Source organism: Mus caroli, chromosome 10 (assembly GCF_900094665.2).
Source record: "Mus caroli chromosome 10, CAROLI_EIJ_v1.1, whole genome shotgun sequence".
Classification (NCBI taxonomy): domain Eukaryota; kingdom Metazoa; phylum Chordata; class Mammalia; order Rodentia; family Muridae; genus Mus; species Mus caroli.
Window position 1 is genome coordinate 69,157,444 of NC_034579.1, and position 23,635 is coordinate 69,181,078.

The 23,635-nt window shown below is 50.0% G+C and overlaps 1 protein-coding gene across 1 annotated transcript in view; it reads left to right on the forward strand.

The window, feature by feature from the left end:
- Nucleotides 1-23,635, forward strand: part of Bcr (BCR activator of RhoGEF and GTPase) — a 124,024-nt gene that overhangs the window by 68,315 nt on the left and 32,074 nt on the right. Inside the window, exons 3-8 of the mRNA XM_021173661.2 lie at nt 1,261-1,365; nt 1,762-1,947; nt 6,117-6,224; nt 11,113-11,173; nt 13,270-13,322; nt 15,487-15,627. Of these exons, the coding sequence (XP_021029320.1) occupies nt 1,261-1,365; nt 1,762-1,947; nt 6,117-6,224; nt 11,113-11,173; nt 13,270-13,322; nt 15,487-15,627 (654 nt within the window). The remainder of the gene's footprint in view (nt 1-1,260; nt 1,366-1,761; nt 1,948-6,116; nt 6,225-11,112; nt 11,174-13,269; nt 13,323-15,486; nt 15,628-23,635) is intronic.

Sequence of the window (23,635 nt, forward strand, 5' to 3'; positions counted from 1 at the left end):
GTTGGGTTGTTTTGTTTGTTTGTTTGTTTTGTTTTTAAAATATTTATCTTTTAATATATGGGAGTACCCTGTGGCTGTCTTCAGACACACCAAAAGAGGGCATCGGATCCCATGATAGATGGTTGTGAGCCACCATGCTGTTGCTGAGAATTGAACTCAGGACCTCTGGAAGAGCAGTCAGTGCTCTTAACTGCTGAGCCCTGAGGTCTAGTTGTTACAGGGGTGTTTTCTTCTGAGTCCTTTCTCCCGAACCTATGAATGAATAGCTATACATAACTACTCTTGGATCAAACGTCTTCTCTGTGTGACAGACACGTAGTCCAGCCCTTATGGAATGCTGGTTTAGAATCCGCCCCACTGTCTTCATTTCAGCTTCTCTTAATTCAGTCACATCCTCAGGCTATTGAGCCTTAGGACGTAGGAACGGGGGGGGGGGGGGGACGGGACACGACATGACATGGTGCAATCCACAGTGCCGTCATAATCTGGCATCGGCTCATGGTCTCCCAGGTTATGCAGGCTGTGCCCTCCCTCCATGTCAACAGCAGAGCTCCATTGTTTTTATCTGGGAAATTGATGGACTTAGGTACTTTGTCCAGAATCTGCTTGCAAGAGGGTCCCTCCTACCAGTAAAAGAAAGCAGAATCAGGCAAAAGTCCTGAGCCTGGGGGCCACCCTCCCCCTGTCCCAATAGGCAGGAGCCTATGACACACAGCTGCAGTGGTCACAGTCACAGGAAGGGCAACATGCCGAGGGAGGAGGTGGTGCTACCTAGGGGCCTGGTTGGTCCAAGGTCCAGGTGGTAGGGACAGTCAGGGAATCCTGCTGAGGCACACATCAGGCAAGGAGCAGCAGACTTTTGCTGATAGCAAGAATCTGGATGGCCGGGCAGTAGGCTCTGATAGACCCCAGCTCACCCCTCTTGGAGCTACCTTTGGGCTTCCCATGTGCTACGCCTACTTTGGGTCAGAGCCTCCTTTTCCTTCCATGTGTGGATCAAGACTCCTTGGTCCCAGGCACAAGGCAAGAAGGGGAGGAGGCCCTGTAGCCTGCTCAGCATGAAACTTCCCATTTCCTAGTTTGTGGGTGCCAAGGGAGGCCCTTGACTGGATGGCCTTCTAGACTTTAGTATCTAGTGACTTCAGGTGCTTGGCTGAATGGGTGCCAGGGCTATTAGTACCTCCCTCTTCCTTCCTGGTAGACCATCTCTGGGGGGGTTTGTCCTTGGAGGGAGCTGATGTCTCTGCTTCTGTCCTGCAGAGTGAGCTGGATTTGGAAAAGGGCCTGGAGATGAGAAAGTGGGTTTTGTCCGGAATCCTGGCCAGCGAGGAGACGTACCTGAGCCATCTGGAGGCCCTGCTGCTGGTAAGCATACCCTGCTGGGATTCACCTCCTACCTCATTCTAGATCTGAACTCCTCTAGGGGCTGGGAGGTACCAATCGAGGACCTCGATTGCCAAGTTTTCCCTCTCTTTTTCTAATCTTTTTTTTTTCCAATTGGAATTTGAAAATGATGGAGATGACATGTAGTTTAGTGGGAAAGTACTAGTCTTTCTAGCGTGCCCAAGCTCCTACCTGCACCTGATTGCAACACCAAGGTAGGTAGATAGGTAGGTAAGTAGGTAGGTAGGTAGGTAGGTAGGTAGAGATAGATAGATAGATAGATAGATAGATAGATAGATAGATAGATAGATAGATAGATGAAGGTAGGTAGGTAGATGAATGAATGAATGAAGCCATTTCACCTGTGCCGTCCTCCAGCCCATGAAGCCTCTGAAAGCCGCTGCCACCACCTCTCAGCCTGTGCTGACCAGCCAGCAGATTGAGACCATTTTCTTCAAAGTGCCTGAGCTCTACGAGATCCACAAGGAGTTCTACGATGGGCTGTTCCCCCGAGTGCAGCAGTGGAGCCACCAGCAGCGTGTAGGGGACCTCTTCCAGAAGCTGGTGAGTGGCTTGGAGAGGCTGGCGCATGCAGCTGTGGCTGTAGCTGGCAAAGGACTAGGTTTGTCCCTTGGACATGTGTCACAGGGAGATAACTCAGGAGACAATCGGGAGAGCCTGGGGTGTGTCTGAGTACCTTTGGTGCCAAAGGGCAGGCCTCTGGGAGGGTGAGGTGGAGGGACACGTGGCCAGCCCAGCTGGAGCCCAGTAAGTCTGTTGTCCTGATCTTGGCTCCCTATAGTATTGCTTGGGGTTCCCAGTGTCCACACAGATCAAGCTGCCTTTGGGACCAAAATGTTTTTGCTGCCCAGCTCAGCCAGACTTGGGCTCTTAGTGGAGAGGTGACTATATATGACAGCACACTGGGACTTAGTTACAGGTCAGCCTTTGTATCTGCAGGTTTCTCATCTGCACATTGAACTATCCAAGAGCTGAAAAAGAATTATGCATGTGCTGCTTGTACGGTGTTTCTTTGGTATTGTCCCCTCAACAATACAGCACAACAGCTATTTACATAGTGATCATATTGGATTAGGCCTCGAGGTGATTCAAAGCTGGAGTCTGGGTGTGAGGTATATAAATGTCACTTCAGCTGTTTGGGAAGCTGAAGCAATGAGTGTTGGAGCCCAGGAGTTTAGGGGACCAACCTAGGCCAACTTGGTAAATAAGAGAAGAAAGAGAGGGAGTGTGTGAAGCTAGGAACCTCCACAGAGAAGCTTGGATCAGGTGACAGCCACATGCTGTGAGCAAAGCTGCTTCCTACAGAGCTGGGTCCCACTGTGATCTGAAGGGGCAGAAGGTGTGCCCAGGGGGCATGCACCATCTTACCTGCACTGGGGTGGCCCTGTAAGGCAGGTACTGTTTTCAAAGAGATTGATTGTACACGGAAGCTTAAATGAGTCCTTTGTTTATATATGCCATAAAGGGGTACATCTGCCTAGCATAAGGGGCCGTTAAACCAAAAGACAAGAGGAGTTAGACAGCGGATTAGAATTTCTGTAAATCCTCAGTAGATTAGAACTGATCAAGAATCTGACAGGTACTCAGGGAGATGTTAGTACAGGGTAGGAATAGGGAAAGAGGCAGAACTGCCCAGCAGAGAGGTTACCCCTCCTAGAAAAGCCACAGGAAGTCAATGCTGGCCTTGGTCTGTTTCTGGAGGTGGCTGATCCTAATTCCTAGATTGCCGGTACTTCTTACACACACACACACACACACACACACACACACACACACTTTGCTTGTAACCTTCTCCTCATGCAGAAAATAAGTTCTTCTGGCTTAATAGTGATCCAAAGGTGGAGTCCCTATAAGTGCAGGGTTCCTGAAGATGACCCATAGCTACACACCTTATTGAGTACCATACACCCAGATATCATGTGACAAAATTTTTCCTGGGGAGACACACACACCCTACTCACCCTACTCATCCTATTTGCCTCACTTGTGCCAGATAGGGATCCTATAACAAACCAAAGTATAGATATCACCAAAGTCCATCTTGGTGAACCAGTGAGTTTTATTGGGGTGACTAACAAGAGTCTGGTTGAGGAGCAGAAATGACTCAATGACAGCTGCATCACCAAAGCCAGCCCAGCACAGGTAACAGCTCACAAAAGCTGAGAACCTGGAACACACTGTCCAGTGTTCCCAGAGTGTCCTTTTAGGGGACCTCAGTTGCTCTAAACCTCTTCCAGGCAGCTTGTCTGTTTTCTGATTTTTCCAGGCAGCTGATCTGTGTCTGGTCTCAAAAACAGTCTTTGCAGCTTAGCTTGTCTGAGAGAAACTCAGCTTTTATTGTTTACTTTGGCAGAAGGGGGCCTAGTGAATCTGGTCAGTTTCAGGGACTTCCTGAATCTGTTTTGAGTTGTTTACCTTCTTACTCCAGGAGCTCTGTGCAGAATGGAATGTTTCAATCTTGAGTAAAGGGTTATGTAGCAGGAGGCCACTGGCCCCAGTCCAAGGTGTGGCTGTCCTCTTGGCTCTCCTTATCTCTCTGGTCTCTTCTCCCTTTCTCTTCTTGCCATGTGTCAATAAGTGTCAATAAGTTTAAACCTTGCAGAGCAGACTCAACCAGAAGCCTTCAGAAAAGCAAAGAGTGGTGCTGATGTGGGGGAGGGGCGGCACACCCAGCACTCACCCTAAAACAGTATTCGGAAACCACTCAGGGACTTTTCTTTCCCAGTCTTCTAAAACTCGGGGATGTTGGAATGGAAGATTTAGAACATTACTTTTGGTTTCTGTGTTGCTCTTCAGCTGTCTGCATGTATGAGATGCTGCAGGGGAGTTAATCCCCAGTCTGTCTGCTGAGCATCTCATGTGTTTGGTTGGTTGGTTGGTTGGTTTTTTGAGACAGGGTTTCTCTGTATAGCCCTGGCTGTCCTCGAACTCACTTTGTAGAACAGGCTGTCCTCAAACTCAGAAATCCGCCTGCCTCTGCCTCCTGGGATTAAAGGCGTGCGCCACCACGCCCGGCTTATCTCATGTGTTTTTAACCTGAGCTGAGTGCTAAGGACTTACCAGGACAGACAGACATACACAGCCCTACTCTCCACCCTTTCAGACAACAGCAAGACTAGCCCAGAATCCCTTCGGGAGTCCTAGGACCCAAGGAGTTCTCTGTACCTATTCCATTGTTGGCACTTGTTCTAGAGCCCTGGACTCTTGAGTTATTGCAACTGTGCCCATTTCCTGTAGTTCATTCTCAGTGTATGAGGTTTTGTTTGTAGTTGAAATTCTCTCCCCCAATCCCTGTCTGATTCAAAATCCAGTCCTGTCCAGTGTTGCATGTATTTGGCTATGATGTCTCTAGGCTCCTTCTCTCTGTATCAGTTCCTAGAACTGACGATTTCTGAAGGGGACAGGCTGCTTTGAGTTGGACAGATATTTCCTCCCGTCCTTTTGGTACAGAATGACCACCATAGGGATTCGTGTCCATCCCACGGCATACTAATGAGATACTGGCAATCTCCGTTTTTATTGTTATCATTCAGTTCCAGTGTCAGGTTGCCAAAATCGTAAGAATTAATTTTTTAATATTTCTCATGTCTGAAAGAAGTAAGCCCTTAGGCAAGAGGAAAGAAAAGTCACAAAAGTGGTCCTCAGCTGAAATGCTCCAGACTCCTCTCAGAGAGGCCCTCATGACCCTCTGGCAGCCAGGAGGCCTTCACTCAGTGGCCTGCAAAAGAGAAGACGGAGTGGAGGAGTATCCCGAGTCTTACGGTTGCTCCGTGGAGGACGGTCTGGGATTCAAGCATGCCGCACAGCATATAAATGCAAATGCACATGGAACTGAAATGTATGCTGAACCAGAGAGAGCTCCAGGAACAGCAGATGCTCCAGGTTTCTAGCCTCAGGGCAGCTGCTGTGGGAGGCTCAGTCCTAGCCAGCACGCCTGCCCTGGGTCCGCATGCTGTTGTTGCTTGTGAAGACTAGGTTGTTTTCCCTCACCAACCCTAAATGATGTGAGACCCAGCGATGATCATGGTGAGGCCACACATCCTTCCATCTACCCATGGAAATTGTGCTTAGTTGAGTGTGTATGGGAGCAGGAACTCAGTGAAGGAAACCTCTATCGATGTCTGTTTATTGAATAAAAGACCAACACCATATGCCTCTTGCCTTGTGGCTGGCAGGCCTTCTACCTGCTGGGTATGTGAGAGCCAGGCGCCCCCTGTGAGGTTTAGGAATGGCAGCTAACAGTCAGAGCTCCTCTTTCCAGTCAGCCAGACATGTTCCTCACCTGCCTGACAGGATTTCCTAGCACCATGGTACCCAGGCTCCATGGACCCTGGCCAGGGCGGCCTCCTCCATTTTACCTGCATAGGAGCGTTCATCTGGAGGCTCACCTCAAGTTTAAGCTGCTGGCATCCTTTATGCAAGCAGAGTGGGAGGAATAGGAAGGAGCTCCGAAGGGGGCCATTACCTGTCCAGGGCTATGACTCACTTCTCAACGTGTCATTTTAGGAGAGGGGATCGTGCTCCGTGTGTGTGGGGAGGTGAAGCAAGTGGGAGGAGGAGCGCGGAAGAGCAGGTTTCTGCAGCCCTCGCGCTGTCTGCCATAGCTGGGATTTTTCCAGAGCTATGCTGGAGAACCCAATCCTCGGAACAGTGGGGAGCGGGTACCCACCTATCCCACCTCTGTCTCACCCCCTCCTCCTTCCTCCCTGCAGGCCAGCCAGCTGGGTGTGTACCGAGCCTTTGTGGATAACTACGGAGTGGCCATGGAAACTGCAGAGAAGTGCTGTCAGGCCAACGCTCAGTTTGCAGAAATCTCTGAGGTAATGAGCAAGCGCCATGACGCTGTCGTGCAGGCCAGAGTACTGCTGACTCCCACCGTGTCCTCCCACTCCCTCGATGCGATGTGTGATGCATTGTGGGACGGTCGTTGGGAGAACAAAGTAGAGCAGATTAAAGGATGGTATGAACCCCAGCTCTGACTCAGAGTTCTCTGGGTCAGCTCCATGGCTGGACACTGTCGTGATTCAATAGGAATAGTCCTGACAGTGCTGTTACCCAAGGGGCAGGGCCTGATTCCAGAGGCTCACCGATGTCTTAATCTATTGCAAAGTGTTCAGGACTGTGTACTTTATAAAGAATAGGAATGTATTCAGCTATGGTTGGAAACTGAGAAGCCTGGTCACATTGAGGTTCAGAGGTTCAGTCCATTATCATTGATGGGAGCAGGGCAGCATCCAGGCAGGCATGATGCAAGAGAAGCTGAGAGTTCTACATCTTTATCCAAAGACAGACAAGAGAGGGCTGGCTTCTAGGAAGCTAGGACAAGGGTCTTAAAACCCACCCCAACAATGACACACTTCCTCCAACAAGGCCACACCTTCTAATAATGTCACTCTCTGGACCAAGCATATTCAGACCACCACATTGAGGTACATCTGTTGAGTGTCTTGCTGTATTATGACAGAATGTTACATGTCAGGATAGACCAAGCAGATCAGTTAAGGTCTACCTTTGTGACCTTATCTAATCCTATCCACATCAAAGATCCCAGCTTCAGACACCGTGAACATGCATAGTAGGGCTTCCTGTTTCCTGTTTCCTGGTACATGGGCTTTTGGAGGACACATTCAAACATCAGCAACCATGTACCCTGGTTCCCTTATCTTGTCTGACGTTATTGTAATTCTACCCTGTGTCCCACCGTGGGAGTCTTCATTAGAGTTCCTATTGCTGTGAAAAGACATCGCGACCACAGCAATTCTTATAAAGGAAGACATTTCTTTGGGGGGGCTGGCTTACAGTTCAGAAGTTTAGTCCATTATTGTTGTGGGAGGAAGCACGGCAGTGTGCAGATGGACATGGTATTGGAGAGGAGCTGAGAGTTCTACATCTGAATACACAGGTGTCAAGGAGAGAGACAGGCAGACAACAAGACACACAGACTGGGCCTGATTTGAGCATCTGAAACCTCAAAGCCTGCCTCCAGTGACATGCTTCCTCCAACCTGGCCACATCTCCTAACAGTGCCACTCAAACCACCACAATGAGATCTGCTCTGCATTCTTGTCACTAGAGGCTGTGCAGAAGCCATCTGCTCTGTGGCTTTCCTGCCAACCATCTTTGAGCACCAGGGTTCAAAGTTGTTGTTCCTGTAGACCTCTACTAGTGGAAGCTCCAGGCTGTAGCACCCCAGGCCTGAAGGTTGCTTTCTTCCTATTTGCATTTAACCTTAATGGACTAAAACCTCAAGCCATGGTGTGTTGTGAGTCTCTAGGCCTTAAAAGAGCGCCTCAGTTACAGAGACCATAAACAGGACACTTGAGGCTGGCAGCCAGGCCGGTTATCACCTGTGGGTCTCTATCTCTCTACTCTACACAGGATTTTTCTCCCTTCCCTGTCATATCTCTACAGTGTCAGTGACAGACACTTGACATTTTTCTCTCTTGGGGGCTTTTGTCACTGTCACCTTGGTATAATTCTCACTTCGCTCAGAGCTGCAACTGACTTCTCTTTCTTGCATTAAACAAGGGGTCCGGGAGGAAAGCTCTCCATGCAGAAAGGCAGTGTTAGAGAGGAACATGTAGGTGCAGGGAGGTGATGCATGGGTAAGAACATTTATTACGCAAGCATGGGACCCCGAGTTTAAAACCCTAGCACCTACATGAAAGCCAAATAAGGCCTCATGTACCTGTAATCCTGGTGTTAGAAGGCACAGGCAGGCACTTGCTGGTCAGCCAACCCGGTTAACTAGAGAACTTCATGTTCCAAGAGAGATCCCATCTCAAGGGAATAAGGTGGTGCCCAATGGAGGAAGGTGTTCAGCGTTCTCCTCTGGCCTCCATATGTGCCTGCGTGAGGGATGAACTCAAGACCAGCAGCACCAGGGGAATCGCACACAGGCACGCATACTCAAAGAAAGAGGAGAAATGTCAAGTACACGCCCCGATTTGATCATTCATTTCCTAGATAAAAATCACACAACTTTTATATTTATAACAGCCTTAATTAGCACTAGAGCTAGGCAAATATCTACCCACTGTGCTATTATGTCTACTTTCCTATCAATAACCCCAAATTATAACTTGCTATGTTCCATCTGGGCTGCTCTTAACTCGAACTGGCCAGCCCTCATGGCCATATTTTCAAGCTTGCCTACCCCATGGTATCTCACCTCTCTCCACCTTCTTCCTTCTCCCTTCATCCTTCTCCTCAGACCCCAAACCCGGAACCTAAACTCTACCAATCTCTCTTCTGCTCATCGGTAGGCTGTAGGCATCTTTATTCACCAAACAGGGATAACATGGAGGGCAAGGTTACATAGTATCCATTGTGTATATGAAAGATTCTCTCATCAACCAGGCCTTGAGGACCAGTGTTTAGCATTACTACAAAAGACCAAACCTCAACTGAGTTGGATTTCTCTTGCTGAGAGAAAACCTTTGGCTGTCATACCTGATCCATGTTCCAGGGCCTTTGTATTATTTTGTCATTTATCGCATGATCTAGACATCTGTGGTCTTGGCTTTTATCCTTTTCTTAGCCTTTTTCATTAAACTAACTACTTCCCATACCCTTATCAGCTTCAGTATTTCTATAAAATCCCAAATGACCCTAGCAGATAAAATACTGGATTCTTGAACAGCAGGCTCTAGTTAAGTGGCCAAGTCTGAGTCTAGCCAGACAAGATTGTACCCAAGATGGAGGAGGCTGTGGTGGGATGACACCTGGGAAGGGGTCCACATGGTCCTACTACCTGCTGCAGTGGGGATTTGGGCCAAGACTGGGATGCAAGTTGTAGGCCAGTGGCTCTCTCTGAGCCTTGGTGGTTCTTGTACCATGTGAACAACATCTGTTCTGTTATCCATCTGTTCTGTTATCTGTTTCCAAAATGCCCTCTGCATTTAGGCAGAAATACCAGCTGCCTAAAGAGAGTAAAATGAAGCTTAAAGAAGAAGCAGCAGGGCCTGGAGAGATGGCTCAGAGGTTAAGAGCACTGAGTGCTCTTCCAGAGGTCCTGAGTTCAATTCCCAGCAACCACATGGTGGCTCACAACTATCTGTAATGGGACCCACTGCCCTCTTCTGGTGTGTCTAATAGCTACAGTGTACTTATACATAAAATAGATCATTTTAAAAGAAGGAGGAGGTGGCGGAACAGCAGCAGGCTGTGTGCTTGTGGTGGGGACTGCATCCCGGGACTGTCAGTACTCTTGCATGGGGCTCTCTGAAGGGTTGCCCACAAGTGCAGGGCAGGTAATGATCTGTCAGTCTTTCCCAAGACCAGTTGCTAGAGAGATGTGTGAGGTGGTATCCAGAGATGCCCATCTGGCTTCTGTGGGATTCTAGCTCTCCAAATGATAAATGAAAGTTCAATAAAGATGCCTTCTGGAGTCAGGGGGAAGAGCGGGGGTGGGGGGATGTATGATTCAACTCTTAAGTCTCCTTGAGCCAGGGCACCTTGTGCCTTACACTGTCCAGGAGAGTTGGAGTTACTCAGCACCCGGCAGTCATGTTTAGCATCCATAGCTCCTTATACCTTCCGGGAACAGCTGAGCAGGAATAGCCAGTGCAAGGGCTGTTAACCTCTGAGGAAAGGTACCCAAGTGCACAGCAGGCTTTGTCCCTAGTGAGCTAGGCAATACCAGTCCCAAGACATTAGTTGTAGCGCAGGATTAGGAGGGTGATCCCAGAGGCTGTTCCTGTTCCTATAGCGGGTATGCATTTATTCAGGAGCTTAACATCAGGATGCAGCAGCTGCCTCCCAGAGACTACACATCACTGGGATGCTTTAACATCATCTCCCCACCTCTGACTGAACGAGACACCTCTCTGTTGTCATTCCACTAACAATCCTTGCTTTCTGTCTTAGTAGCTCATTTTATAATAAAGCATTCCATTAGCATGTTATAGCCAGTATGTGTGTGCGTTTCCACTCATGAGATTGGCTAAAGGTAAAACATGACTATCTGTCTGGTGGTGCCCGCCCCCAGCCCCCGGCACTAGCCATCACCAAAAGTGAGTGAGGATTCTTTTGAGTGACCAGTTCCTCGGCTGACATTAAACTGCTCTAAGTAAGCACTTTGCCTGTGCAGAATTCTCTGTCTCAGAAGTCTTCCTCTGTAGATGAGTTTGTTCCCAAAGGAGCATTTGGCAGAAGGATGGGTTGTCCCTGCACCTGAAGACAGAGACCAGGGATGTTGCTTAGGGCAGCCACATAGGGCAAACACCCAGGACAAGGAATTTCTGACCTCTGAATGCACACAGCGGTTGAAGAACCTTGTCCTAAGGGACCATCTAGGGTAGTTGTCAACCTTCCTACTGTTGTGACCTCTTAATACGATGCCTCACGTTGTGATGACCCCAACCATAAAATTCTTTCATTTCCACTTCATAACTATAATCTTGCTAGTTACGAATCATAATGTAAATACCTGCACTTTCTAACGGTCCCGTGAAGGGGTCATTCACCCTCCAAAGGGGTCGCAACCCACAGATTGAGAACCTCTGGTCTAAGGGGTACCCTTTGTGCTCATCTTGTTCACGGGTCATTGCTAGACCCGTGTTTTCATTTGGTGGTTCAGTGTGGCTCCCTGACACACACTACACATAGAGGTCTCTGTGGGGAGAGAAGCCCAAGCTTTCTGTTGGGCTGTGTCCAAGCTGCTTCTGCTGCTCCGCGTGAGCATGTCTGTCCTCTTTCCCTCCACAGAACCTGCGGGCCAGAAGCAACAAGGACGTCAAGGACTCAACTACCAAGAACTCTTTGGAAAGTAAGTTCTCTCGGCAGAGGAACGGTTCTTTGTGCCCTGGTGGTGGCGACCCCTTCCAACAAAGGGGATGTTGCTGGAAAGACAGACAGATGCTACGCCTCATTGGGTCACCACTCTCATCTTCTTTATAGAAGCCTACTTATGAGTAGACTTCATGTACTTGAAGTTAGACTTCAAGCAGTGGGGGAGCAGGGGCAGAGGTCAGCTTTGGTCATGGCAGGGCAAAAAGAATGAGATCAAGACAAGTCTGTCGCCGGGCAGTGGTGGCGCACGCCGTTAATCCTAGCACTTGGGAGGCGAGGCAGGTAGATTTCTGAGTTCGAGGCCAGCCTGGTCTACAGAGTGAGTTCCAGGACAGCCAGAGCTACACAGAGAAACCCTGTCTCAAAACAAACAAACAAACAAAAAATGCCATCACATTGTCTCCACTGGCCTCTTTTATAGGTAGTAATCTGGTTTTTGATGCTGCAACTGAGTAGAACCACTGAGTTCTTTGTTTTATTTTATTGGGTTTTGAGACAGGGTCTCACACTATGGTTTAGACTTGCCTAGAACTCACTGTTATTCTGACTCAGCCTCCTCTGAGGTGGGATTATTGATAAGAGCTACCACACATCTCTTAGTTGAGTGTGCCATAAAACAATAACGCTTGCTTTATTTGGTCTGGGGCTATAGCTTGGTGTTACATATAGTGCTTTTTTAGCATGCACGGCCCCCTATGCTCAGTCTCAATACACACAAGCTCGCACACACACACACACACACACACACGCACGCACGCACGCACGCACGCACGCACGCACAGGGAAAGGTTCATTTGGCTCACAGCCAGAAAGGATGAGAAGTTCAAGGTCAGGCAGCTGCATACAGTAAGGGCATCCTTGCCAGTGGGGACTCTACAGAGTCTCCAGGTAGCATAGGCCATCTCACAACAAGGCAGACAAGTGTGCCAGAGATAGTTCAAATCACTGGCAAGCCGTTTCCTTGATAATCCATGCGTAGATTAACTCAGTCACTCACGGGGCCAGAGCCCAGTCAAGTTTCAAAGGGAGTGCATATCAGCTATAGACAGCAGATAACGAGGCAAGTGCATCCTCACATAAAGGGCCTGAGGGGGACACAGGAGTTCAACCTGGAAAGTACTAAGTTGCTTTTTGATTGGATTGTTAGTCTAGTGTGAACAGAGTAGTGTGAATAGTTAGGCTGGTGTGAATATTTAGGCTAGTGTGAACAGTGAGGCTGGTGTTAACAGTGAGGCTGGTGTTAAGGGGAGTGAGGCTGGTGCAAACAGTTATATTCACTCACAGAGAACCGTGGACATATTTCTCATCCCCAGAACTTACCCCCTCCCCAGCCCTTCTGAGCCCCAGTTTCCCTGTCTAAAAAATGGAGACAGCAGCTGGGCAGTGGTGGCACAGGTCTTTAATCCCAGTACTCAGGAGGCAGAGGCAGGCAGACTTCTGAGTTCAAGGCAAGCCTGGGCTATAGCTGAAACTACCCAAAAAAGCCAGGGGGTAGGAGGCGCAGGGGACAACAGTGTGTACCCTGCAGCGGCCATGAAAGTTGTATCAGTTATGTAAAGAAGTGTGCTTGGCGTATGTTAGCAAGACCTTAAGTGTCTGTGCTTGTGTAAACGATGCTTATTGCTATGTAGGAGAAATAAAGATGACCAAGGCTGGCCCCGGTGTCCCCAAATAAGTCCCATCCCATAGCACCCACCAGATCAAGAGCTAATATTTGTGTCCCAGTTGGCTTCTGTCCTTCTCAGATCCGAGCTTCTAAAACTTGTCCAGCCATGGACTTTGGGAGCCACATCCTGGTCCTCTGCAGGCTAGAATTGGGGCCCTCACCATCCTCCTTGACAATAATCCCAGGCAGCACCACGTCCATACTGAACCTTTCCAGTGGCTCGGGCCTGAGCAGCAGCCCTGAACTCAGAGCCTACAGCATGGCAGATAGATGCTCCAGGTTTGGCCTCATGGCCCTGCAAAGGGGAGGTGGGCCTGCCCTTCCTCCTGGCCTTGAAGCACCAGGAGGCAGGTTTACTTTGTTTTCTCCAAGTGTGGTCATATCTCCCCCTGCCTGTCTCTCCACAGCTCTGCTCTACAAGCCTGTGGACCGGGTGACGAGGAGCACACTAGTCCTTCACGTGAGTCCTCCCAGGGTCGCCTGGGTCCTCCCCCTGTCCTCAGGCCAGCTAGAGAAGGCCCCTTCACTTAGGTCTCCCATCTCAAGGTTAACGCTGGCCTTTTGCCCACTGCTAACCTGTGCCCAGCTGTTCCATTACCACCTTTATTGAGAATGCAGGACCTCCTTGGAGGTTGCTGAGGGACAGAAGTAATAGTATCTCCAGGTGCCTCCACTGGGACCAACAGAGAAGGAGTATCCTATCGCACACAGGCAGGGGTCTGTGAGTGGGAACATTGTATCACAGTGAAGTGTGTGAGCAGAGGTTTCCTGAGAAACAGTCAGGGTGGTTGGTGTTGACTCCCAGCCTTGCAGGGTAGGGTGCAGCAGGAGACCCACGACCACTCTGTACTGAGACACAAAATGAGAAAACAGAAACAACTTCGGCCTTGCTGCCCCAGGGAAACCCCGTTAATAGCATTCATGCTGACAAAGTCTACCTAAATATTTGGTTCCCCTCCTACTAATGAGTCCCCACGAGAGGGCTTATGTGTAAGCTAATGTGTGAACATCTTTTTTAGTTACTCAGAAAGTGTAATTGTTCACACTACTTCCTTCCTATTAATAACATAAATAGAGATTATTGTTTCTTTTTGGCCCAGGCTTTGATTTTTTTTTTTTTTACAGCTATATAGTATCCCATCGTGCACCAGGGTTTTGCTTTGTAGCTTAAGCTGGCCTTGAACTCATGGTTCCTCTGCCTCAGCCTCCTAAGTACTGGGCTTAGAGTACTTTACTAGTCTTTTTCTTTTTCTTTTTTGGTTTTTTCGAGACAGGGTTTCTCTGTGTAGCCCTGGCTGTCCTGGAACTCACTCTGTAGACCAGGTTAGCCTCGAACTCAGAAATTGTCCTGCCTCTGCCTCCCAAGTGCTGGGATTAAAGGCCAGCTTTATTATTCCTTATTGTACTCTGATTGAATTTTTGGATGGGGCTGGAGAGATGGCTCAGCGGTTAAGTACTGCTCCTCTGGAGGACATTAAGCTTGATTCTTAGTCCCCACATCGGGTGAGTCACAGTCACCTGTAACTCCAGTTCCAAGGTAATCTGATGCCCCTGAGCTCTGTGAACAGGTGCTATCAGGGTGATAGATCTTGAAGCAGCCAGTCACATCACAGTCGAGAGCAGAGAGATGATGAATGTGTGCATGCTGTGGACAGCTGCTGTCTCCACACTTAACACAATTTATAATGCCCCAACTAGGTTTGGTACCACCCACAGTGAACAGGTCTTCCCATATAATTAAGATACTTTCCCCACAGGTATGCCTACAAGCAATCCTGGTCTAGACAACTCCTCATGAAGGTTTGCTTTCTAGATTATTCTAGGATTGTGAAATAGTAACAATTCAGAGATCCTGGCCAGGTAGCCTATCCATTTGACTCTGTGATACTGTCATCTGCCTATGGCTGTGATTGGTCCAGACATTGGGCATTTGTGTAACACAGAATCCTGGTAGGGAAAACAGCTGCTTAGGAGGGATGGGAGGAGAAGTGGACCTACTCAGTCTCTCCAGGTTCTCTTTGTAGTTAGGTTTGCAAGTTGACAGGGGAAGGGGTTCTCTGAATCAGGGAGCTGCTTACCATGGGCAGTATGTAAATTAGTAATATTTCTGTCTGCTTAGGAAGAAGGACTGGTGCTCATCTGAGGGAAGGGAACCTGGAGGAACTAAGGGCCTTTCTCCCAGTCTTGTCTAGGCCAGGATTTCAGGGCCATAACCAGTTCTGCCTTCAGGATACCAACATCAATGGCCAAAGATATTTGGCCAGCACAGTTGAAAATGAGGATGTTATGGGCAGCGAGTGCACGCAGTGGCCTGCGGCATTGCCAAATGTCTGTGCCACACAGGACAGCCCTTTTTATCCCACTATAATAAAGCATTCATCTAGCCCCGGTGTTAATAATACCAAGGGCCAGAATCCCTACCCTAGGTCTTTATAATGATAGTTCCTTCTCACTGAGCTCATGGTCATGCCATTGGGGTGAACGCCTGCTTCCAAGACGGAGCTCACTGAGGTGTTCTTAGTAGGCCTGCAGCTCTGACCTGCACTCCGTGTGACTGGATGGTTTCACACAGTGGTCTCTGCCGATCCTGTTCTGACTAACTCTGCTCTCTCCACCCGGGGCAGGACTTGCTAAAACACACCCCGTCCAGCCATCCTGACCATTCCCTGCTGCAAGACGCCCTCCGAATCTCTCAGAACTTCCTATCCAGCATCAACGAGGAGATCACGCCCCGCCGACAGTCCATGACGGTGAAAAAAGGAGAGGTAAGTGCGGCTGGTGGGGGACACAGGGCAGCCTCAGACTCGGGCACAGCACAGGAAATGTGCTGTCCTTGGGGAATCCATGACTCTGCAGAGTAGAGCATAGTCATGTAGGCAGGATATCGGGGTAAAGTAGAAAGAACGGTGCTCCTGTACTGCATGGCTACAGCAGCCTCTGTCCTTGCCCCTCACTCCTTATGCTGGAACAAAGCTCGCTGTTTTCCTCATGTTGATGGAGTGTGACCTGGTGAGCTCAGGTCCCCATCTGAGGCAACAGTGAACAGGAGAATAGCATGTTGTTTGCCTAGAACCTTCCACTTCCTCCTGGTGTTCTTTTCTCGGAAAACCATGAACACTGGATGTAAGGTTTTAAATGACAAAGGGAAGGGTCCACAATTTAGGGGCATGAGTCTAGCTAAGAAAGTTGATGTTTTCAGCCCAGAAACTTCATTCTCCCCTTTCCCCCACGACATCCACTGATGGTGATTTCCCCGTGCCATCAATAAGCAGCCTTTGGCCTGTGTTCTTGCCACCTTTGAGGGAGGAGCAATGTGCTGGGCTCCTTTTCAGTGGGATGGTGTCTTAGTTAGGGTTTTACTGCTGTGAACAGACACCATGACCAAGGCAAGTCTTATAAAAAAACAACATTTAATTGGGGCTGGCTTACAGGTTCAGAGGTTCAGTCCAGTAGCCAGGCAGGCATGGCGCAGGCAGAGCTGAGAGTTCTACGTCTTCATCCAAAGGCTGCTAGTGGAAGACTGACTTCCAGGCAACTAGGATGAGAGTCTTAAGCCCACACCCACAGTGACACACCTATTCCAACCAGGCCACACCTCCAGATGGTGCCACTCCCTGGTCTGAAAATCTACGAACCATCACAGGTGGCATCTGATAAGTTCCACAGAATACAGGGCAGGGAGCTGCAATCTCACATGAGCTTCCTTTGTCAGAGGTGGTGGTAAAGGTAGGGAAGTAGCTGCCCTAGCGTCTCTCTTGTGCATAGACAGGACTGCCAGGCTTAGACAGGGCATGGGAAGGTCATGTGACTGGCTGCGGTTGCCTCTGGGAACCACTTCTTCCTCTTCTGGCTCACCAGCTTGGTGACTCTTCCTTCCTCTGTCACTACGTTGACAGGCAGGCTGCCCCTGTCTTGTCCTCTGTCTTAGTTAAGGTTTCATTGCTGTGAATAGATATTATGACCAAGGCAGCTGTTATAAGGACAACATTTAATTGGGGCTGGCTTACAGGTTCAGAGGTTCAGTCTACTATCATCAAGGCAGGAGCATGGCAGCATCCAGGTGGGCATGGTGCAGGAGTTGAGAGTTCTACATCTCCATCTGAAGGCTGCTAGCAGAATACTAACTTCCAGGCAGCTAGAATAAGAGTCTTATAGCCCACACCTACAGTGACACACCCACTCCAACAAGGCCACGCCCACTCCCACAAGGACCACACTTTCTAACCGTGCCTCTCCCTGAGCCAAGCATATACAAACCATCACATTTTCCACGTGCTTTTTTACGCTCACTGCTCTACATGTTGAGTTGAAAGCACTTGCTTTCAGCTACACAGTCTAACTGGGCTTAATTATGAGTCACATGTCTCTCAGTGGGTCAGTTGGAGCTGAGGAAGAAGAGGGAACCACTGTTCAGTTCCACTCACCAGACCCATCCAGGCTTCAGTTAAAGCCAACTCGGGCTCCATCCCGGTATCCAGAGGGTTTCCCTGAGCATCCCAGCACTCACAGCCACACCCTTCTCTACCTGTTCCTTGTCTCTCCATCTCTACAGTAGGGTAGGGGCGCCGCTTGCCTCCCCGAGCCTCAGTTGTATGACTTATGGAGAGAACATTCAGTGGCAGCATTGCAGCCCTGCATGTCTGCCCATCTGCTCCTCGGCTGTCATTAAGCCCACTGAAAGCACAAGTGGGACCCTAGCTTTTCGAACGAGTAACCCCTGGGGGGAAAGTGTTGACCCCAGATGGAAAGTTTCCCACCTGGCTACGGGACCTAGCAAGCAGGTCTCATCTGGAGTTCATTGGGCTTTGTACCTGGTTCTCACCTAAGGCCACTGGATAAAAGCAGAGCCCATGGCTTCCCCATCAGCATCCGCTCTATCTAACTGCAGATCTAAGGGATCTGCATCTGCCAGGATCTCGTATATTGATTGGATGCCTGCTGAAGTCACCCATCGCACCTGGTGCTGTTTTTCTCTGGCCAGTTGTTCATTTAGGAGAGCTTGACCGGAGAAGCCAATGCTCGGACCCTTTTTCCCTTGCCCCTTAATATACTATTATTATTTAATATATTAATTAATATATTTGGCCCTATAGGACCAAATCTACTCCTATATCCCTGTTTACTGTTTAGGATCTCTTAAAAAGAAATATTCAGAGCTTTCAAAATCAGCTGCCTTAGGAGCTGAGGAAGGCGAGATGTCACCCGGTAGTTAGCAGTAAGCCCCTGTTCCTGCATCTGTCCTCAGGTCTGGAGGGTTAGGGCAGAGTGCTTTATGAAGACCGGAGCCTGTACCTGCAGAGGGGCTACCCCAGCCACAGAGGGAGAGAGGACTAGTCTTAGGCTCTGGAAGTTTGCAGTTCTGACTTAACACCCCTTCCTCCAGCTCCGTCCATCAGCACCTCGGGGCTTACTAAGCCAGGGTGGCAGACAGGTAACTATACTTGTGCCCCCTGGTCCCCAGACACATGGAATCCTTAGCATCCTCCTCAGTATCCTTCCAACAACATGGTGCTCGATGCTGCAGTACGGGTGCCAGGAGCACCACCTGCCAAACATGTCGATCCTTCCCCACTACTTGCCCGTGGCATGGGCATCTGTGCTCTCTAAGGTCAGCGACCCTCCACTGGGCCATGGTGAAGCTGAAAGGATTTCATACTCTCATGCAGAGATGATGTGGAGATGCCATCTTTATTGACAATGGTGCAGACCACCCTAAATGTCACCAGCCAGGAAAGAACCTGTAAGCCTCCCAGTGGGGAGAGTCAGGGCCTTGTAGAGAGAGACCCAGGTGTGAGCCCACCCTCGGCAGCACCTGATGTCTAGTCAGCCTTCTATGATCTCTTCATGCTTTTTAACCGCGGCTCCTGGCTCCAGGCTCCAGAGCTGGCCCTTTTATGGAAGTGTCTAGGCAGCGTTAGATGTAGTTTCCAAACTGAACAGAGGCCAGCAGCCTCTGGCAGGCAGGCCAGAATCCTTGCCCCAATTCACCAGGAGCCACCCAGGACTGGGAGTCAGGGCACTCCTCTCAGCTTCTGGATCAGAGGATCTTGCAGACATTTTCCTTCCAGGCCCTAGCCCTGTGAGCTGGTGGGTGGGTGCACACTTGTTTATCCGAATTAACTTCACAGTTAGATAACTAGATCCCTGCTGCTGGGTAATTTCCTCCGAGTGGTTGTTGCCTTTGAGGTCTGCAGCTGGGGCTTTGCAAGAGATTTGAATAATCCCAGTTCTCCGCCTGGGATCCTAGAGGCCCCTTGTGGAGGGAGGCGTGCAGTGGGTTCCTAAGGTGCTTTAAGAAGGAAGGAAGCCAGAGGAATAGTGCCAGAGAAGGCTAAGGGCAAGAGTCAGAGGAGCTTAGGTAGAGAAGAACGCTAGGCGTTCCTGCTGATGCTTGGAAAGAGTTGGGGGACTAAGGATATATAGATCTATAGATCTCTATAGATATCTATATATCTATATGTATACTGATCTATAGATCTATATAGATCTGTATATCTGTATATAGAACACTTGCCTATCGTGCTTGAAACCCTAGACTCTGTTCCAGCAACAAGTACACACACACACACACACACACACACACATACACACAGAGTTGTTGAATAACTATAGCTGGAAAAGTCAAACCCATTTGCAAGAGGTATGAAGGAGCGGGTGGTGAGCAGAGGTGAGAGAAGGAAGGGTGAGACCCCCCAAACCCACCAGCCCTGAGTGGTAAGCAGTGCTTGCTTGCTGTCATGAACTGGGACACAGAGCCCACAGCCCAAGCAGAAGGACCAGAACTGTAAGTGTACCCCAATATCAGAAGACACAAGAGCCCTGGGCGCAGTCCTCAGTACCATGAAAGCCCCAGCAAGTGGTGCCCAGTAGTACCCCCTGTGAGGTCCTATGGGTATGTTGTTTCATTTACTCTTCCCCACTCCCCCACAAAAAAATGCCACCAAGCAGGCCTTTCCCTCTTCACTTTACTTCTTCAGTCTGTGGCACTAACTTGGAACCCAGGGCCTTGTTTGTCCCAGGTGAGCCCTTTGTCATTGAGTTACAGTTCAGCCCCTGCCCCAGCCACCCAGCCTGACAGAAACCAAGGCTGAGATGAAGTAACCATGGTGCAGCAAGGAGAGAGAGGGTGTGTATGTTACATCCACAGAGTGGGAGGCCCTGGATGGGCAGGAGGGAATCCCGGGTCGCCCCTCACTCCCAGGGTGCCCGGCCACGTCACTGCTTAAGTGGCAGGCAGTGGTGTCCCTTGTAGCTAGTAATTACTACGTGAACGTAGAGGAACGCCTAGGGAGTACCCCCTCCCTCCACATAAAAAACACACACAGATTGTCATCCATTGCTCTGCCCTGCGCTATGGGGACACAGACACCTGCATAGGGTCTCCTGCCAACACACCACACAGAGCAAGCAGGACCCACACTGTTGTGTTTTATAAAGAAGAAAGAGAAGAATGGGAATGCTTGGTAGAGGTGCAGTATGGTGAGGAGGAAGGGGGTCCCTCTGCTGAGGCATCCCTTCCCCCTGAAGTATGACAGGCATAGAGTATAGACTAGAGCTTATTTGTAGCATGGGGAGAGGAGTTGGTGGGGCAGTAGGGACAGAGGGAGGGGAGGGGGAGGGAAGTAGAGGCCAGCAGTGAGTATGTGCAGGGGGGAGGGAAATGGGGAGAGAAGGGACGGAGGGGGAAAAGAGCAAGAAAAGAGAGTGAGGAGGGGGCAAGCAGCCCCCTTTTATAGTGAGTCAGGCATACCTGGCTGTTGCCTAGTAACTGGGGTGGAGCCTAGAAGGAATGCCAACACACATATGGACAGTCTCTCTCACTCACAGGAGCATGCACACATCACTGGGTCTCTCCCTCTTCCCTCATGCACACACTCTGGCCATTTCAGCCAACCAGTCCCTCTGAGTTACGGACTCTAGATCTGGGTCCAGGAAAGTCCTGGGCTATCTGTCTGTCCTTTAGCTCTGTATTGGGACAGGGGTGGGGTGGGAGGCTGTACTGGCTGGCCTGATGAGTTTTCAGCACACTGTTGAGGCTGCTAGCAGAGGTGGCTTAGCCTTGACCTTTCCTATGTGCCCTGGAGAAAGCAGGCTGGACAGGAAGCCATGGCTGAGTACCCTGTGCTTCTGGGCCTACCAGGCTGACGAGCACTTCTGAGTCAGGTGTCTCCTGGGCAGACAGAGACTGAGCCTGAACTGCCCATTGATGCCATGTGAGCTGGTCCAGCCAGACCTGACTGACCAGAGTCTACACAGGAGCCAGGGTCCCAGGAGGGGACGGAGGAGGCCGCACAGGTGATGATGACTCAGAAGCGGGGGAGGCTTCTTAGTTAATGGTCAGAGGGACAAGGCAGCTGTTTCCCAGGAGGAAAGAGATAGAGGACAATAGAAGTGAGGCCATGTTAGCCGCTCCCCACATGGTAGATCCAGCTAGGCTCAGAGCAGCGTTGAGCCTGGCCTGGCCGACCTCCTGAGCTATGGAGGAGGAATATTTCCCGAAATCAGGGATCTTGACCATAAAGCAAGGCAAAACTGCTGCCAGCCTTAAGACTTGGTCCTCCGTGCCTGAGACAGTCCCCATCCTATAGGACTGGGGACTTCCCTGTCTCCCCCTTCACCCTCTGACCCCTCCATTCTGATTCCCAGCCTCCCTTCTTGGATGGGCTATTGTTAATGTTTGGGACCCCACCTGCTGTCCCAAGGCTGCATGGCCTTCCTCCCTGGCTGCTGGATGTCCTGTTGGGGTGGAACTGCCTATGCCCTGAGGTTCAGAAGCAAGAGCCCATGTTCCTTCTCACAGTCAGTAACTTGCACACTCCTGGAATAACTTTCCCAGAACTGAGGGCCAGGGTAGCAGAGCTAGCTAGGAAGTACTTAAGGGCCCCGTGACAAAGCTGGAGAGAGGGATTTAGTAACAGTTGAGATATCAAAAGTACTTGCCAGGACCAAGCTAAGTCTGCCTCTTAGAACCTCTTAAGCGGGCATGCCATTGAGAGAGCATTCAGTGCCAGGGGACTCTCCTCTGAACATTACGGACCCACAGCTTCTAGGCTGATCTTAGGATTCCCTCTGCTGGTTATTACAAAAAATTCAGTTACTTTGTATAGAGAAAAGACTGCCACCTGGTGGTCTGGAGACCCACTTCTGTGTCCTTACTGAGGAAGCAGCCATACAGTCATTCCTGGGTGGATGTTAGTGCCCTAGTACCCTCCTGTATTTCTACCACTGACCTAAAAATCTAGATACCCAGTCTCTAGAATCTGCCCCCCCCCCAGCCTCACACATTTCTACATGTGTATAGCGTTGCGCTGGGGAGATAGCTCAGCCGTTAAAGGCTAGGATCGCAGCCCCCAAAGACAAATGCACAGATATGGTTTCTTGAATCTTGTAGCTACTCTCACCCAGAAAGCCTTCCACCCTGTGGAGGTGTGTGTGTGTGAGAGAGGGAGAGAGTCATGATCTTAGCATGCTGGTCGTCTTCCTGTCCTTCCACATGGACACCCATCTGTAGGAAATACTTGGCTGTCTTGTGCAAGCAATCAGGCAGCCATGATGAACTGAGCTACCTGTATTGGTGACATGTCACCATCTCTCCATGCCAGGGGATGGCTGGGGCCCCGTCCAGGCTGCACCAGAGCGTGAGAAGTAGGATTTATAGCGATGGAAATGACAGGCACAGAGGAATCACTGGGCGCACTGCACAGCCCCAGTCCACTGTGATGAGGGCGGGGAGCATCCTGCTCCTTGGGGGCCGCGGGGGGCAGCTACACCTCAGGCTGGGGTAGGCAACAGGCTTTCGTGCACTTCGTGGTCAACATCTGCCCTACAGATCCTTCCCAGGCAACATGGAGAGCAAACAGCCTCTAGAAAGCCTTCCTGAAGCCAGCTGCTTCTGCGGGCCTGTGAGCTCCTGAGGTCAGCGAGCATGCTGCTGTATGCAATGCTGCCTTGGGATGGCCTTTCTGGGGCCATTTTCTTATCTTTGAATTGGGCATGGGGGTGGCTCACAATAGCAGTACCTCATCCTACCTCTGCCTTCTGCGTGGCACGTGAGATGTCTGAACATTGTTTTAATACACTGATGACTTACCTTATTGTGCCTGCTTAGCCACGTCTTGGGCTGTACACGTGAGGTGGACTGGCGCATGGTTCTCAGATGGGCTGTTGAGGTAGAGAAGGCTCAGGACCTGCAGGGAGACACTCTTCATATTCTTATCCTTGTCCTAGGCCCTGCCCACCCATGTCACACACCTGTGCTGCCTACCTGTTCTGTTGGCTTTGTGCTTAGGCAACAGGTGTCTGTCTGGGTAGGGGTCAGAGGTGAGGTCCAGACATAGGCCCACAGCTTCTTGAAGCCTTCTGCATTAGACTCAGCTCATGCCCTCAGCACTGCCTCTTCTCAAAGAATTCCTGGGTCCACCTTCTCACTACATACTGAAAGGCTGGCCAGTCAGTTCCTGAAGTACTGTGTGTGCCTAGGAACAGTCCCTTGACAGGAGCACCCCTTCTGTGTGGCTGATCTCAGGCCAACGCCTCAGGAGGCACTGGTCACCCCAAAGTGATGTCCGTCTCTGCCCCATCCTCTGGTGCTCTTCTATGGACCAAGCATCTAGGAAGAGCTTGGAATAATTGGCTGGACAAAAGAGATGCCAGCAGTCGAATCTATTAGCAAGCAAATAAGATAAACAGAACATTTTAGAAAGTTAATGTGGGCTGGTGAGATGACTCAGCAGGTTAGAGCACTGACTGCTCTTCCGGAGGTCCTGAGTTCAA